The 18421-nt window shown below is 36.2% G+C and overlaps 1 protein-coding gene and 1 long non-coding RNA gene across 2 annotated transcripts in view; one reads left to right on the forward strand and one right to left on the reverse strand.

The window, feature by feature from the left end:
- The window catches only part of LOC124381380 (hepatic lectin-like), a 48056-nt gene extending 35009 nt beyond the window's left edge, over nucleotides 1-13047 (forward strand). The window contains exons 6-7 of the mRNA XM_046842970.1: nucleotides 12162-12277; nucleotides 12715-13047. Coding sequence (XP_046698926.1) covers nucleotides 12162-12277; nucleotides 12715-12941 — 343 coding nt within the window. The 3' untranslated portion in view covers nucleotides 12942-13047. The remainder of the gene's footprint in view (nucleotides 1-12161; nucleotides 12278-12714) is intronic.
- Nucleotides 13048-17163: 4116 nt separating this feature from the next.
- On the reverse strand, nucleotides 17164-18071 carry LOC124381395. The gene is made up of 3 exons (XR_006924840.1): nucleotides 17750-18071; nucleotides 17567-17676; nucleotides 17164-17372 (listed from the first exon to the last, which is right to left on the reverse strand). It is a non-coding gene; the product is annotated as an uncharacterized LOC124381395 (long non-coding RNA).
- Between the last annotated feature and the right edge of the window lie 350 nt (nucleotides 18072-18421).

The raw sequence follows: 18421 nt of genomic DNA on the forward strand, positions 1-18421 counted from the left end.
CTCTCCTGGGAAGTACAGATGGCGGTGTACCCAGGGACAGGCAGCTTCTATCCCTCTCTCTCATTCCCGCTGTCCTTCTCCACTGACCTTCCCCAACCACCCACCCACTCCTCGGAATCTGGGAGCATGCTGGGGGGATGGTCAGCTGAGGCTGGACGGTTCCCTGACCTAAGTCATGCGTTCGTTGTATCTGCCAGCGGTGTGCTGGCAGAAATTGAAACATTTTGTACCTCTGTGTTGTGCTTGTAGGAGTCTCTCTGCTTTAAGATCTTCTGACTCTGGATCGTGACCTTCTTCCATCTCCTCATTAGAATGCTAAAGCATCTTTAATCTAAACAGACATGAAGTAACCGTGTCTCTGTGTGGACATGATGGACAGGCTGCACTTCTGTACTTCTGTTGAAGTGAATTAAATGTGCTGCTGTCAGTAAAAAAGTAAACTATCAGAGGAGGGGCATCAGTGGTCACTTGTGGTCAGAATGTGAAGATGTTTAAGCTGCAATTCTCACACACACCAGAGATGTTCTTGTTAAAGTCCAGCAGTTTTATAAATACCAAAATAATATTGTTCTGTTCTAATAGTGTGTATACGTTTACAGATTCCTCATATTTTTGTTTCTAATACATTACAAAAAACTATTAGAATTTTCAAATTTCACTTAAAATTTATTTTAATATTTAAAGCAGGTTGAATTCAATCGTATGTATTAGTCGACCGGTTCCTGCAGTAGATCTGGAATTATTTCTATTTACTTTTATTATTATTTTAATTTTTTTTATTTTTTGAAGTTTTCATGCAGCTGTATTGTGAGGTGGCACTGGTCTAAAATTAGCATTAATCCCTGCTCTCTTTTGCAGAAATAAAAAAAAGTTCACACCTATAACCACATAGATCACATCCAGAGTGCCAACACACACGTGAGAAAGACACAAGACTATAATGCCATATGTAGCTCTATATGAGGCATCAGTGGCTTCAAAGTGTGAAGACATTTGAATTGCAATTTTCACTCTTACCAAAGATGTTCATGTTAAAATCTATTACTTCTGTAAATACAAAAATAAAATTGTTGTTTTATAATGATGCGTATGTTACACATGGGCACGCGACAAGAGCAGTATATATATTACATATTTACTCTATAACATATGTTAATTCTCCCTCATGCAACTGTGTTCATTACAGAGGAGTTTGTGATTTGGGATTATTCTGTAACATGGCAACCCAGTATTAATTCTGGGTTTCACCACATCTGTCTATGACTCACTCTTGATGCATGCAAGGTTTTGTTAGCCTTGTTATAGGCTTGTCTTGCTGTTGGAGGCTTTATTGTTTTTAGCCCCACTGCTGTTACCCTTGTTGGTGCCAGCCGTAGAGTTGTTGGCCATGCTGCTGTTAGCCATGCTTTTGCAAACCTGTGTGCTGTTAGCACTACTTTCTTTCAGCCCTATTGCTGTTAACCATGTTGGTGTTAGCCTTGTTGTTGCTAACATTGCTGCTTTTAGCCCTTCTGCTGCTACTGTTAGCATTGCTGCTGCTGTTAGCCCTGCTGTTACTACTGTTAGACCTCCTGTTGTTAGCATTGCTGCTGCTGTTGTTAGCATTGCTGCTGCTGTTAGCCCTGCTGTGATCTAGTAGTTAAACAGTTATTGTTGCTACACTCCTGTTAGGTTTCACCACAGTGGGAATGTAACAGTATGAGATACAGGAAAAGACATGAACAGTTTCTGTGCACTCTGAGAAAACAAGAACAGACACTGAGACACAATTCACATCCAAATATTGTCTTTATACTGAATATAATCAGCTCAAGTTGTGTAAAAGTGATTTTCACTTTAGGGAGAAACATTTTTCTCACAGATACAGTTTAGTTTTTCAGAGCAGTTATTGTCATTCCAGATGATGCTTTTTGAAGATTTGTAAATTTCAACACAATTCTCTTTCTCTTTACCACCCGGTTCCCACTGACCCCAGTCCCTGAAACCCACAGAATCAGAATCAGTTCAGTGTTCAGTTTCCTTCAATTCCACACATTTAACTCAAACATTTCAGTCTCTGTTTACTGATATGTGCATTAGAACAATATAAAATCTAAGAGTATAATAGAGAATAATCTTCATTAAGATTATTTTTATTTTATTGCATCATAAAAATAGAGAAATAATTTCTTACTTGAAGGTCAGTGGTGAAGCGTCCACCCATTTCCACTCTCCCTCTTTATCTCTGTCACTCAGACCAATCCAAACCCCACTGATACTGCTGATGTGTTTACTGATGAACTCCTGCAAACAACAGCACAAATTACACCATTCTCTCTCCTCTCTCTCTCTCTCTCTCTCTCTCTCTCTCTCTCTCTCTCACTCTCACCTGTTCCTCTCTGCTGTTGATGATCATCAGATCTGTTCCTTCGTCCCTGCAGTTCTGTCTGCTCTCCTCCCAGCTCTTATAATCATTAGAGACGTAGTAAAAACTGGAGCTGAAACTGATCCACTTCCATTTACCTGTAGAGAGAAATGGAGAGAATTTAAAATGCACAGTTTTTAAACTAATGTTTGTGTAAAGCCACAATTTCTATTTTACAACATAATCAGTATAATATGATAAAGTATTTAATATGCATGAAATCACTATTTATGGATGTTTAAATGGATTATTTTTTAATTATTAGTTTGACTTTTTGGTGTGTTTTCACACTGCATTTAATTAAACAAACACAAAGTGTGAAAGCGATGTTTATAACGCAATGAATTCACTGCATTTAAACATTTTTTAGTGCATTAGTGCAAAAACAAGTGCATTGCATTCACAAAAAAAACAAAAAAAAGAAACAAAAAAACAAGCGCATTGCATTAACAAAAAGAAAATTGATGCAGTCTGTGGCAGGGAAGCATTTCTGCGCATAACGCCGGATCTGACGTTACTGCATTTTTGCCCCGTATCTGTTAACTGAAGCAAGACTTACCGTAACTTAATTAATTAGCAGGAGTGGCAGGTCAGGGAGGAAATGTTCAGTAGCTAATTAAACTAATATACAGTCATCAAGCTGAACCATATTTTAGCTGCTACATCTCCATTGTTGCGCAATGAGGCGCATCTCGAGCAAAAAATGCAGTAACGTCAGATCCGGTGTTAAGTGCTAAAATGCTTCCCTGCCACAGACTGCCCCAACTTTTATTTATTTGTTCTTATTTTTTGTGAATGCAATGTACTTTTTTTGTTTGTTTCTTTGTGTGAATTGAATGCGCTTCCGTAAATGAGAACATACATTAGATAAATATTTACTCTATTTTTACTGCATCCAGAATTTATTTTCTCTTTTTGTTTGTCAGTGTAAATATGGAGAGCATGTGGTGTTTCTGCAGCACCACAGCTGTACTTTTATAAAACCTGATAACAGGAAATAGTTGTCGATTTCACTCTAAACAGAATTCTGTAGATTATAATGACTTCTGTAGATATTTATGGTGGTGTAAAAAAGTTGTTCCTGATTTTAAAGTTTGTCACACTTTAATGTTTCAGATCCTCGAACTAATTTAAATATTAGTAAAAGATAACACAAGTGAACACAACATGCAGTTTTTAAATGAAAGTTTTTATTATTGGGGGAAAACAAAATTCAAAACTACATGGCCCTGTGTGAAAAAGTGTTTGCCCCAAAACCTAATAACTGGTCTGAAATGCGGTGCTACTTTTACGGCAGATGTAATGGGACACACACCTTCCAGAAAATTCAACTTTTGTCTCGTCAGTTCACAGCGTAAATTTTCAAAAGTCTTTGGAATCATCAAGATGTTTTCTGGCAAGACTGAGACAAGCCTTTATGTTCTTTTTTCTCAGCAGCGGTTTTCGTCTTGGAACTCTGCCATGCAGACCATTTTTGCCCAGTCTCTTTCTTATGGTGGAGTCATGAACACTGACCTTAACTGAGGCAAGTGAGGCCTGCAGATCTTTGGATGTTGTTGTGGGGTCTTTTGCGACATCTTGGATGAGTCATCGCTGTGCTCTTGGGGTATTTTTGGTCGGCCGGCCACTCCTGGGAAGGTTCACCACTGTTCCATGTTTTTGCCATTTGTGAATAATGGCTCTCACTGTGGTTCGCTTGAGTCTCAAAGCTTTAGAAACGGCTTTATAACCTTTTCCAGACTGATAGATCTCAATTACTTTCTTTCTCATTTGTGTCTGAATTTATTTGGATCTCGGCATGATGTCTAGCTTGTGAGGATCTTTTGGTCTACTTCACTTTGTCAGGCAGGTACTATTTTAGAGATTTTTGATTGTGAACAGGAGTGACAGTAATCAGGCCTGGGTGTGGCCAGAGAAATCGAACTCATGTGATAAACAACAGTTTTAACAGGGGGGCAAACACTTTTTCACACAGGGCTATTTAATTTTTTATTTTGTTTTCCCTCAATAATTAAAAACCTTAATTTACAAACTGCATGTTGTGTTCATTTGTTTTATCTTTTACTAATATTTAAATTAGTTTGATAATCTGAAACATTAAAGTGTCACAAACATGCAAAAAATAAAAAATCAGGAAACGCTTTTCACACCACTGTATGTTTTAGACACTGTGTGTTAGACATGTCCAGGGTACATCTATTATCTCCAGGAGGAAGGGAAGGTTTAGTCATTGAGAGTTAATGTTAAGGTGATTAGTAATTAATCAGGTGTTATTAATAAACAGTCATAGCTATTAGTTCTCCAGGAGAAATGTAAGACTCATTAAGACTCAGTAATCACTGTTTAGTTCATAGTGAACTACTACAAGTATAATACAAGAACTTTTCCTTCATTATTTCTTCCTCTGCAGTCAGCTATGAGTTATGGAACAGAATCATTAAATCTTATCAGTGTTAAAAAGATCAATGTTAATGTCATTCTAACACCTTGGTGACAAAATATGGTGGAACATGTGAGAGGATGTGAGTTAAAGATTTTATCCCCATTTTCAAGACAGAACTGAATTTCCACTGAGAGAACTCAACTGTTGTTACACAAATCTCTCTCTCTCTGTAACTGGTCTCTCTCTTTAGTCAGGTTGTTGTAACTGGTCTGTAACTGGTCTCTTTCTTTAGTCAGGTTGTTGTAACTGGTCTGTAACTGGTCTCTCTCTTTAGTCAGGTTGTTGTAACTGGTCTGTAACTGGTCTCTCTCTTTAGTCAGGTTGTTGTGTATGTTGATTTTGATCCACAGCACAGTGGAGAACACCAACACGAGGACACACAGCGGCACCACACACACTGCAGTCAGTCTTTTACACCTGCTCCATGCAGTGTCTCCTCCTAGAGGTAAATGGACATAAAGACAAATATGAGCATGACAAAATATTCAGTAGTGGAAATTATTTACTGATTAGAATTAGAATTTTTTATTTTATTTTATTGATACTATGTGAATTCTTTACCAAAATGTTAAATAATAAAAAGCATGAGCTACATCAGCTGAGGCCTTGTTAACAACTCTGAGCAGAGAAACCTGCCTGACCTTCATTTCTCAATTTTTTCTCAGTGTTTCATAACTAAAACCACTGTTAATGTCTGTAGAAAATGGACTGCCCTTGTCAAGCAAAATGTCTTTCTGTGTTTTGTGGAGTGCATTAAGACCAATCAACATAAAGTCACTGAATAAACATATATATATATATATATATATATATATATATATATATATATATATATATATATAAGAAATACAATAATTTCTACCCGCACCTGTCTATACATATACACTGCCTACATTGAAACTAATAAACTTTACACAGGTTTTAACGAAAGAAAGAAAGAAAGAAAGAAAGAAAGAAAGAAAGAAAGAAAGAAAGAAAGAAAGAAAGAAAGCGTCTGTTACATGGCTTGTATCTAAACAGTAGCCTACCAAGAAAGTCATTGTTTACGGTCTTCCTTCTTCATTTCACAACTATTTCTCTTGAGAGTTTTTCTTTTGGCCCGATTCAGTGGGAGCGCATCTGATTTAATATAAAGAGTTTCATTGGTTCACCTGAACCCGTTCGCCAATTTCATTGGTCTAATATTATGGGGCTCAGTTTTTTAGCTTGAAGCTTGTAAAACCAGGAAAAACCCTGGAAAAATCCATAAATTAGCCGCTTTATTGTTTAAGCCGCGGGTTTCAAAGCATGGGAAAAAAGTAGCGGCTTATAGTCGGTAGTTTGGTCTGAAACATTTCAGTTACACAAAAAGAGCTGCCAGTCAATAGTCAGTGATTTTACAGTATTATGATCTGTGTGATTGACGTGTGAAAAATTCTCCACGCAAAGTTGATCAAACAGCTGATTTGATATTTCACTGTACTGTAAACTTATACCCAATATATAGTTGCTGTGACTATAAACAGTACGAGTGAAAGCATGTCAAATAAAGTGACTATTAATTAATTGTTTATGCCTAATGTAGTGTAATTTGTGTGTTTGTAGCTCTTGTAGTGCTTCTGCAAGTCACACTGCTGATGCATCACTATTGGAATCACTATCACTGATAGCGCTTGTTAGACAATATTTTGTTCAGAGAATTTGTATCAGACATACAGTAATTCAGTACACAGGTAATAATATTAATGTATGAAATTTACAGCCTATAAAAGATGTTCAGGATTGAAATGAGTGTTTGTAATTAGGTCAGTTAGATTTAGCTTTTCTCAGTACACTACTGTACCAGGTACATCGAGTGTACTGTGCTGCTAAATTTTTATTTATTCATGTGAGCAATATAATGATTATATAATTGTTGTAAAAGAGCTATATAAATAAAATTTAATATATTATACAGTATACGCTATTCATTCTAAACAGCAGTGGATTCATGAAAATATATTTTCTCCTTACTGCTCAGCAAATAACTTAAATTTTCTCTCTTCTGTATCACTGTGTCACTAGAAGATTTGAGTATCACCATCATAATTGTACCATTAAGCCAGTGGTGCACAGTAAATGTAATTCGTTACTATACCTAAGTAGCTTGTTCATTTATCTGTACGTATTTCCATTTAGGGATCATTTTACTTTAATTTTACTACATTTCAAAGTCATATATCTTACTTTGTGAAATATCTACATTTTGGGAAATCAGTCATTCCTTTTTATTTATGAGTAGATAAAATCTTAAATGGTGAATCACGCAGCAAGCCGCCAATCAGGGTCGAGCGAGTGCTCTGTTTTGAACAAGTTTTGATTGCCGCTTGTTTGGCACCAACATATAATTTAGTCAGTTCAACAGCTAGCAGAACATATAGAGAGGAATAAATGATTGAAGAAACTCCTGATTCTAACTTGTCACAACATTATAGCCATAATAAATCTTAGTACTTTGGATCAAGTATATTTGAAGGCAACTACTTTTGTACTTTTACTTAAGTGAAAGTTTAAAGGGAGCACTTTTACGTTTACTGGAGTAATATTTTAGAGTGTCTCTACTTTAACTCAAGTACAGGGTACAGACTCCAGTTTGCCAGCACTGTCTAAGAACTGAATCTGAAACCATTTTGAAACCATTTCAGAGTGGCTGGCAACATCTAGGATTATTGAAAATTTAAACTTTTGCCTGTCTCTCATTCTTCATGCGTGGAAAAAGTGAGATGTGTTACACAAACTTTACATAGAGAAATAAGCATAAAAAACATGCCAAAATAAAACCTGCACAGCAAAGAGGAGACAGTTTGTCAGGGCACAAGAAAAACAATGGAAGTTTTTAAACTGGGTATATGAAAAGAGAATAAATCACATAAATATGCAACTAGGACAAGGAAAAGTGCCATTTTGTGTCATTGCCGTTCAGTAATGTTCTTCCTTAGAGCTTGTAGGACGTGCTGACTGACTGCAATTAAAGTTGTTTTCTCTTCCACAACTAAAAGCTTCTTCAATTTGGTAAAATTAAATTTTTATATTGAGCAAAGATAATTTCATTTTTGGTTTAGTAAAGTAACTTGCTACTATGTTTCTACTATTTTACTATTTAGAATTGGAATTTCAATAGTAGTTACATGATAATTAGTTAAACTAAATCAACATAACAAATCCAAAGCTTACTGGATAATTCTAAATATATTCTAAAATAGCTACAATTCTAAATAGTCACTGAACTATTGTGAATGTGTCCACTCAGAAGAAGAAGGACATTTTTGCAGTGGCCATGATGGAACCTGTACCCTCTTCATGATTACATAAAACGTACTACAGAGCTGTACAGAGAGTCACAAACTCATCATTTTCCTTTTGGTGCATAAAAACTCCATCAAAATTAGGGAAAAAACACAGAGTTGAGATAAAATTCACCATAATGTGTTATTGAGACTGTATTGCATTCAGGCGTTAAGCAGGTAAGCAGTAATTCTGCACAGGGAAGAGAGCAAGAAGTTTCCCAGAGTGAATGAACAAATGTTAGCAAGAGAATTGAAACATTTTGTACCTCTGTGTTGTGCTTGTAGGCGTCTCTCTGCTTTAAGATCTTCTGACTCTGGATCATGACCTTCTTCCATCACCTCATTAGAACGCTGAAGCATCTTTAATCTAAACAAAGACCCAGTAAAACATGAAGTGACCGTGTCTCTGTGTGGACGTGATGGACAGGCTGCACTTCTGTACTTCTGTTGAAGTGAATTAAATGTGCTGCTGTCAGTAAAAAAGTAAACTATCAGAGGAGGGGCATCAGTGATCACTTGTGGTCACGTGGTCAAAGTGTGAAGACGTTTGAGCTGCAATTCTAACACACCAGAGATGTTCTTGTTAAAGTCCAGCAGTTTTATAAATAACAAAATAATATTGTTCTGTTCTAATAGTGTGTATACGTTTACAGATTCCTCATATTTTTGTTTCTAATAACTTATTTACAGAAAACTATTAGAATTTTCACATTTCACTGAACTTGAAATTGATTTAAATATTTATAGCAGGTTGAATTCAATCGTATGAATTAGTCGACATGTTCCTGCAGTAGATCTGGAGTTATTTTTATTTACTTTTTCAGAAGTTTTTATGCAGCGTTATTGTGATGTTGCAAGACACAAATGTTGCTGGTTTGAAATTAGCATTAACCCTGCTCTCTTTCACAGAAAGAAAAAATAAATGTTCACACCTATAATCAGAGATCATGTTCAGGGTGCACACACTCACACACTCACATGCACAGAGACCAGGATATTATTAACTATTTACTTTGTAACCGTAGGTTTTCTTCACAGGAGCGTCTTTAGGACAGAGGAGTTTGTGTTTGTGGTTTTTAATAACATGGCAAGCAATTCATTTTTTCTCTTATTAACTTCAAGAGAGTAAAAAAAAAGACTGCAGAGACTCTTTATACATATTATATTTACTGTACATATAACACCAGTGTCTTTAGAAGGAGCATCAGGGGTTGTGGTCAGAGTGTGAAGACATTTGAGCTGCAATTCTCGCTCTTACTAGAGATCTTCTTAATTGTTTTGTAAATTCCAGTATAACATTGTTGTATTTTAATGATGTGTAAACATTGCACCAGTTTGTCATCTTTCTGTTCTTCGTGAAATTATTACACGATGCTCGTAGGCTTTTCATTACACACAGGCATGCAGAACAGTGAAGGATTTTAATTTATTATTCACTGTGTAACATTTGTACATTTTCCCTTCTGCGATGGTGTTCAGTACAGAGGAGTTTGTGATTTTGATGAAAAAGGCAGCCCAGTATTTATTCTTATTAACGATTAAAGGAGTAATAAACAGAGGCTGCAGAGGAAATGACTGTTTATACACAATATGGACAAAAGTACATTATACTCATATGTGGTTCTTCCCCAAACTATTGCTGCATCATTGCCACATTTGTATAAACTCTCTTTATACGCTGTGCTGTAGCTATGAGCTCATCTTTCTGCTGCTTTAACAGAGACACTGAGATGGACTTTAAACTCAAATGATCTCAATTCTATTGATTTAAGCCTGGAGTTTAAAATCAGCACCCTGGGGGTTAGTGTCAGATAGAGGAAATGTAGCCCTCCCGCTGTTAGCCTTGCTGCGGCTGTTATTGCTAATCTTGGTGATGTTACAACTGCTGTTGTAGCCCTGCTGCTGTTAGGCTTGTTATTAATAATCTTGGTTTTAGCATTGATGCTGTTAGCCCTGCTCCTGTTAGCCATGCTGTTGTTAGCCCTGCTGTTATTCTTTTTGTTGTTCGCATTGCTGAAGGCTAGCCTTGGTGTTAGCATTGTTGCCGTTAGCCTTGTTGTTGCCAAGCTTATTGTTGTTAGCCCTAGCCTTGGTGGTAGCATTGCTGCTGTTAGCCTTGTTGTTGCTGTTAGCATTGCAGCTGTTAGCCGCGCTGTTGTTATCCCTGCTGCTGTTTGCCCTATTGCTACAGTTAGCATTACTGCTGCTGTTAGCCCTGCTATGATCTAGTAAACAGTTATTGTTGCTACACTCCTGTTAGGTTTCACCACAGTGGGAATGTAACAGTATGAGATACAGTAAAAGACATGAACAGTTTCTGTGCACTCTGACAAAACAAGAACAGACACTGAGACACAATTCACATCCAAATATTGTCTTTATACTGAATATAATCAGCTCAAGTTGTGTAAAAGTGATTTTTACTCTAGGAAGAAACATTTTTCTCACAGATACAGTTTAGTTTTTCAGAGCAGTTCTTGTCATTCCAGATGATGCTGTTTGAAGATTTGTAAATTTCACCACAATTCTCTTCCTCTTTACCACCCGGTTCCCACTGACCCCAGTCCCTGAAACCCACAGAATCAGAATCAGTTCAGTGTTCAGTTTCCTTCAATTCCACACATTTAACTCAAACATTTCAGTCTCTGTTTACTGATATGTACATTCAACAATATAAAATATAAGAGTATAATAGAGAATAATCTTCATTAAGATTATTTTTATTTTATTGCATCATAAAAATAGAGAAATAATTTCTTACTTGAAGGTCAGTGGTGAAGCGTCCACCCATTTCCACTCTCCCTCTTTATCTCTGTCACTTAGACCAATCCAAACCCCACTGATATTGATGATGTGTTTACTGATGAACTCCTGCAAACAACAGCACAAATTACACCTCTCTCTCTCTCTCTCTCTCTCTCTCTCTCTCTCTCTCTCTCTCTCTCTCTCACACCTGTTCCTCTCTGCTGTTGATGATCATCAGATCTGCTCCTTCGTCCCTGCAGTTCTGTCTGCTCTCCTCCCAGCTCTTATAATCATTAGAGACGTAGTAAAAACTGGAGCTGAAGCTGATCCACTTCCATTTACCTGTAGAGAGAAATGGAGAGAATTTAGGAAACACAGTTTATGAACTAATGTTTGTGTAAAGCCACATTTTTTATTTCACAAGATAAGCAACATAATATGATAAAGTATTTAATAAGCATGAAATTACTATTTATAAGTGTTTAAATTGATTATTTTTTATTATTTGTTTGACTTTTTGGTGTGTTTTCACACTGCATATGATTAAACAAACACAAAGTGGGGAAACAATGTTTATAACGGTAAATAATTCACTACAATAAAACATTTAATGGAGATTTTAAAACATTTATAGGAAATTTTACAATTAAAAATCACTCAAATTAGAACAGCACATTGACTCTAAACAGAACTCTAAACTGTAGATAATAAAGACTTCTGTATATATTTATGTTGTAGACACTGTGTTTTAGACATGTCCAGGGTACATCTATTATCTCCAGGAGGAAGGGAAGCTTTAGTCATTTGGAGTAAATGTTGAGGTGATCAGTAATTAATCAGGTGTTAATAATAAACAGTTATAACGTTTAGTTCTCCAGGAGGAATGTAAGTCTCATTAAGACTCAGTAATCACTGCTTAGTTCATAGTGAATTAATACAAGTATAATACAAGAACTAGGCTCGTCATCAAGGCCTTAGAATGACAATCTTATTAACACTGTAAGATTTAGCTATAAGATATGGAACAGAATCGTTAAATTTTACAGTGTTAATAAGATTGTCATTGTAAGGCCTTGATGACGAAATATGGTGGAACTTTTAAGAGGATGTGAGTTAAAGGTTTTTTCTGAGGGAACTCAACTGTTGGGCAGAAAATTCAAGGTAAATTTATCTACTTACTAAAATCTCTCTCTTTCTGTAACTGGTCTCTCTCTTTAGTTAGGGTGTTGTAACTGGTCTGTAATTGGTCTCTCTCTGCTTTTAGGTTGTTGAATTTAATCCACAGCACAGTGGAGACCACAAACAGGAGGACACACAGCAGCACCGCACACACTGCAGTCAGTCTGTTACACCTGCCCCATGCAGTGTCTCCTCCTAGAGGTAAATGGTCATCATTTACACAAATATTTGTAAAAGCAGACTGCATGATCATTGCTTGAATTTATACACCTGTCAAAATGGGTCTGATTGAAACATGTTAAATTCTTAAAAAAGGAGCCTCAGTACTTTTGTTCATATAATGTAGGTCAGAGGTTCTCAAAGTGGGGTCCACAGACCCCCGTTACAAGAACGCACTCCTCAAGGTTTAATAATAATAATAATAATAATAATAATAATAATAATAATAATAATAATATCATTCTATATATTGTGTGACTGCTAAATTTGTATAAATAATTATATTTAACAATTATTTTATGTTATATAATAATAGTTTTATTTTATTATACTCACAAATGTCGTGTACCATAACCAGATACTGAGCAAATATTAGCAATTGAACTTAAACATTTTGTACCTCTATGTTGTGCTTGTAGGCGTCTCTCTGCCTTCTCTCTTCCTGCATCAGCATCTTCCTTCTCTCTGTTGGGGTCTTGACCCAAAGCATCTAAACTCTCATAGATATGCACCACCATGTCCACCTGCTCAGAAGAAGAATGAAGCATCTTTAATCTATAAAAGATTCATAACACATGAAGTGACTGTGTCTCTGTGTGGACGTGACAGACAGCTGCACCTCTGTACTCTGTGTGCAGTGAATTAAATGTGCTGTTGTTAATTAGGGAATTTAGAGGAAGTTGATAATCAGAGGAGGGGCATCAGTGACTTGTGGTCAATGTTCAAAGCATTCGAGCAGCAATTCTCACGCATACCAGTCATATAAATACCTGAATAACATTATCGCTCGTAATTTTGTTCCTCATAATACAATGAAACAAAACTATTAGGCTTTTTAATTTCTGCTTTTATTTGACTTAAATATTCATAGCAGGTTAAATCCAGTCATATAAATTAGACGACATGTTTCTGCAGTAGATCTGGAATTATTTGTATTACCTTTCCAGACGCTTTTATGCAGCTTTACTGTGAGGTTACAAGACACAAGTGCCACTGGCCCAGCATTAACCCCTGCTCTCTTTTACAGAGAGCAATTTCTTTAAGTAATTTTTCTCTCATTAACTTCAAGAGAGTGGAAAAAAAGAGGAAATAAAAGGAAAGAGAGAGTGCAGAGGAAATTACACTTTATACACCATACGGCCAAAAAGAGACATAACTGTGTTTATTTATCATATGTGGTTTAGGAGGAACATCAGTGGCTTGCGTTCAAAGTGTGAAAGCATTTGAGCTGCGATTCTCACTCTTACCAGAAAACAAGTCTAGCAGTTAAACAATTGCCAAAATTATATGGTTGTGTTATAATGATGAATAAATTGCACCAAGTTATTATATATCGTTCCTTGTAATATCATTACACACATCATGACACATTTAGCCTGATATTTAAATTGATGTATATCTTTACAGCAGGTTAAATTCTGTCATTTGAAGTAGTTGCCCTCAGTATATCTGAAAATATTTATATGCTTTGTGGTTTCTCAGTAACATGGTATCAGAATTATGTCGTAATGAACACTGGCCTGCAGGTTCGCACACCATGTCACGTCATTCTGCATGTAAATCCTATTCACAGTTTGTTAGCACTTGCATGTATCCTCACCCATTACAGCAGTGGTTCTGAAAAATGTAGTCCAGTGTTGATGTTGCTGTTCCTCCCTTTCCTGCTGAGGATGTTGCTGTACCTCCTTGCCCTGTTGAGGATATCTTTCCTTGCGTTCCGTTCCCTTCTGCACCAGGAGTGGGCCAAAATCCCTCCTGCAGTGTGTGCAAACCTGGTGAAAAACTACAAAAAACGTTTGACCTCTGTAATTGCAAACAAAGGCTACTGTACCAAATATTAACATTGACTTTCTCAGGTGTTCAAATACTTATGTGCAGCTGTATCATACAAATAAATAGTTAAAAATCATACATTTGTGATTTTTTTTTCAGATTATGTCTCACAGTGGACATGCACCTACGATGACAATTTCAGACCCCTCCATGCTTTCTAATTGGGAGAACTTGCAAAATAGCAGGATGTTCAAATACTTATTTTCCTCACTGTATGTATATATATATATATATATATATATATATATATATATATATATATATATATATATATATATATACTGTATATCACTAACTGATAAGCCTTAGGTGAGTCAGGTGAATTCATCAACAGCGACTGTGTCTGTTAAAAAGAACTTTTTCAAATAACAATCGTGTTTCTGGACAGTAAATGACCGTACATAGTTTGATCAAATAGACTTTTAACCAGTTATTGTTTAACAAACGAACACAAATTAATGGTTATCATTAGTGAAGCAGTCAGGGAATTTTTCTGCCTACACCTAAGCTCCGCCCACAACAAATGTCTCAATGATTACTTACTGAAAAGAGGATATTACAATGAGCAATATCACTGATGGCCTGTAGAGGGCACCTGTTTACAGAGCTGTGGATCACTTTGTTCTTTTAAACAGATCTGTTGGTCTTCATGTGACCCAATTGGAATGTATACACTTATCTGTTTTTCCAGGACAAGTGACCAAATGGTTCAAACATGTACAAAACTGTTGTCTGAGTTCACTTATTACTGTGTTATCATCTTGTTCAAGGATTAAAAATTGTGGGGATTTTTTTATTTCCTGCCGTTTCATACTGTGTGAACCTTGCAGAGATTTACATGTAAATGGGGAAGAAGGACGGCCTTTTCCCCAACGCTTACTGGCTTTTTTGCAGTGGCCATGATGAAACCTGCACCCTCTTTATGTTTACGTGAAACTTAGTACAGAGCTGTGCAGAGAGTTGGGAACTAATTTCTTTACTTTTGATACATGAGAAACATTGCCTAGAAAAAACACCTTAAAGTGTTATCCCTTAAAGCACAATCACTCATCAGACACATGAAAGGAACGTTTAAAGCAGGTAAGCAGTAATTCTGCACAGGGAAGAGAGCGAGAATGGCGTTTTCCAAAGTGAAATACTAAACAAATGTTAGCAAGAGAATGAAAACATTTTGTACCTTTGTGTTGTGCTTGTAGACGTCTCACTGCTTTAAGATCTTACTTCTCGGACTCTGGATTCTTGACCCTCAACATTGTCTGCAATCTCATTGATAACTTCTACCATCACCCTATTAGAACGCTAAAGCATCTTTAATCTGAACAAAGACTCCCTAATAAATAAAGTGACTGTGTCTCTGTGTGGACGTGACAAACAAGCTGCACTTCTTTACTGTTGAAGTGAATGAAATGTGCTGCTGTCAGTAAAGGAAGTGAATCATCAGAGGAGGAGCATCAGTGGCTCATGGTCAGAGGGTGAAGATGTTTGAGCTGCAATTCTCACACTTACCAGAGATGTTCTTCTTAGCAGTTTTATAAATACTGAAATAATATTGTTGTTTTCTAATGCTATACATTCATTGATTTGTCATATTTTTGGTTTTAATATTTTTTTACAGAAAGATATTAGAATATGTACATTTTAAATGAAATGGATTTGTATATTTATAGCAGGTTGAATTCAATCGTATGAAATAGTCGACATGTTCCTGCAGTAAATATGTAATTATTTGTATTTACTTTTTTTTTTAGAAGTTTTCATGCAGCTGTATTGTGAGGTGGCACTGGTCTAAAATTAGCATTTAACCCTGCTCTCTTTTAAAGAAATGAAAAAGAAATTCACACCTATAACCACATAGATCACATCCAGAGTGCACACACACACACACACACACACACACACACACACACACACACACACGTGCACACACTCACATGCACAGAGGCCAGGATATTTATTAAATATTTACTTTGTAACAGAAGGTTTAAGGAAAGGAAATTTCCCTTATTGGAGAGGAAGAGGGGTTTGTGCTTTGTGGTTTTTACTAACATGTCAACAAGTAATTTGTTCTCATTCATTTTAAGAGAGTGAAAAAAGAGAGGTGGCAGAGGAAATGACTCTATACATCATATGGCCAAAGTTAGAAAGCCACTATAAATGCCATATGTGGCTCTATAAGAAGCATCAGTGGCTTCAAAGTGTGAAGACATTTGAATTGCAATTTTCACATTTACCAGAGATGTTTATGTTAAAATCTAGAAGTTTTGTAAATACTAAAATAATGTTGTTTTATAATGATGTGTATGTTACACATCTGCACGCAACAAGAGCAGAATATTTATTACATATTTACTGTGTTCAGTACAGAGGAGTTTGTGATTTGGAGTTTGTTATTCTGTTACATGGCAACCCAGTATTAATTCTTATTAACTTTTAAAGAGTGAAGAAAGAGAGACTGCAGAGGAAGTGTTTATACACTACATGCTCATAGTGTTTTATTCTGCTGCCTCTGGAGCTCTGCTGTTCTACTATAGGTGGAGGCGCCTGTCAATCAGAATGCCGGTGTTAGCCCCGCCCCCGCTGTTATCCCTGCTCCTGTTACATTTTCAGCATGTCCAGAGTGACATATAAAAGTGATTTGAGTCTCTGTGGTGAGTAAATCTACACTGGTACACTGATTACAAACTCAAGACAAATCAGACTACAACTCTTGTAGTTTTTTTTAACAAAGGTTCATTCCACCACCTCGGTGCCAGAACAGAGTGTTAGCCTTACTGGACTGGAGGCTAGCCATGGTGTTGTTAGCATTGCTGCTGCTGTTAGCCCTGCTGTTACTACTGTTAGACCTGCTGTTGTTAGCATTACTGCTGTTGTTAGCATTACTGCTGCTGTTAGCCCTGCTGTGATCTAGTAAACAGTTATTGTTGCTACACTCCTGTTAGGTTTCACCACAGTGGGAATGTAACAGTATAAGATAGAGGAAAAGACGAACAGTTTCTGTGCACTCTGAGAAAACAAGAACAGACACTGAGACACAATTCACATCCAAATATTGTCTTTATACTGAATATAATCAGCTCAAGTTGTGTAAAAGTGATTTTCACTTCAGGAAGAAACATTTTTCTCACAGATACAGTTTAGTTTTTCAGAGCAGTTCTTGTCATTCCAGATTATGCTTTTTGAAGATTTGTACATTTCAACACAATTCTCTTTCTCTTTACCACCCGGTTCCCACTGACCCCAGTCCCTGAAACCCACAGAATCAGAATCAGTTCAGTGTTCAGTTTCCTTCAATTTCCACACATTTAACTCAAACATTTCAGTCTCTGTTTACTGATATGTGCATTAGAACAATATAAAATAAGAGTATAATAGAGAATAATCTTTATTAAGATTAATTTTATTTAATTGCATCATAAAAATAGAGAAATAATTTCTTACTTGAAGGTCAGTGGTGAAGCGTCCACCCATTTCCACTCTCCCTCTTTATCTCTGTCACTCAGACCAATCCAAACCCCACTGATACTGCTGATGTGTTTACTGATGAACTCCTGCAAACAACAGCACATATTACACTCTCTCTCTCTCTCTCTCTCTCTCTCTCTCTCTCTCTCTCTCTCTCACCTGCTCCTCTCTGCTGTTGATGATTATCAGATCTGTTCCTTCGTCCCTGCAGTTCTGTCTGCTCTCCTCCCAGCTCTTATAATCATTAGAGACGTAGTAAAAACTGGAGCTGAAGCTGATCCACTTCCATTTACCTGTAGAGAGAAATGAAAAGAATTTAAGATGCACAGTTAAAGAATGAATGTTTGTGTAAAGCCACAATTTCTATTTCACAACATAAGAAAATTATATGTGTAAATCACCATTTAAAATGATCATGTGGTAATTATTAGTTTGACTTTTTGGTGTGTTTTCAAACTGCATATGATGAAACAAACACAAATTGGGGAAACAATGTTTATAACAGTAATTGATTCACTGCTTTTGAACATTTAATGAAAATTTCACATCACAAATAAGAACATACATTATATAAATATTTACTGAATGTTTACTGCATCCAGAATTTATTTTCTCTTTTTGTTTGTCAGTATAAATATGGAGAGCATGTGGTGTTTCTGCAGCACTACAGCTGTACTTTTATAAAACCTGATAACAGGAAATAGTTGTTTATTTCACTCTTTAGACTCTGACTGGATAAATAAAAACTGCACATTCACTCTAAACAGAACTCTGTAGATAATAATGGCTTCTGTAGATATTCATGTTTTAGACACTGTGTGTTAGACATGT

This window comes from Silurus meridionalis, chromosome 28 (assembly GCF_014805685.1).
Source record: "Silurus meridionalis isolate SWU-2019-XX chromosome 28, ASM1480568v1, whole genome shotgun sequence".
Classification (NCBI taxonomy): domain Eukaryota; kingdom Metazoa; phylum Chordata; class Actinopteri; order Siluriformes; family Siluridae; genus Silurus; species Silurus meridionalis.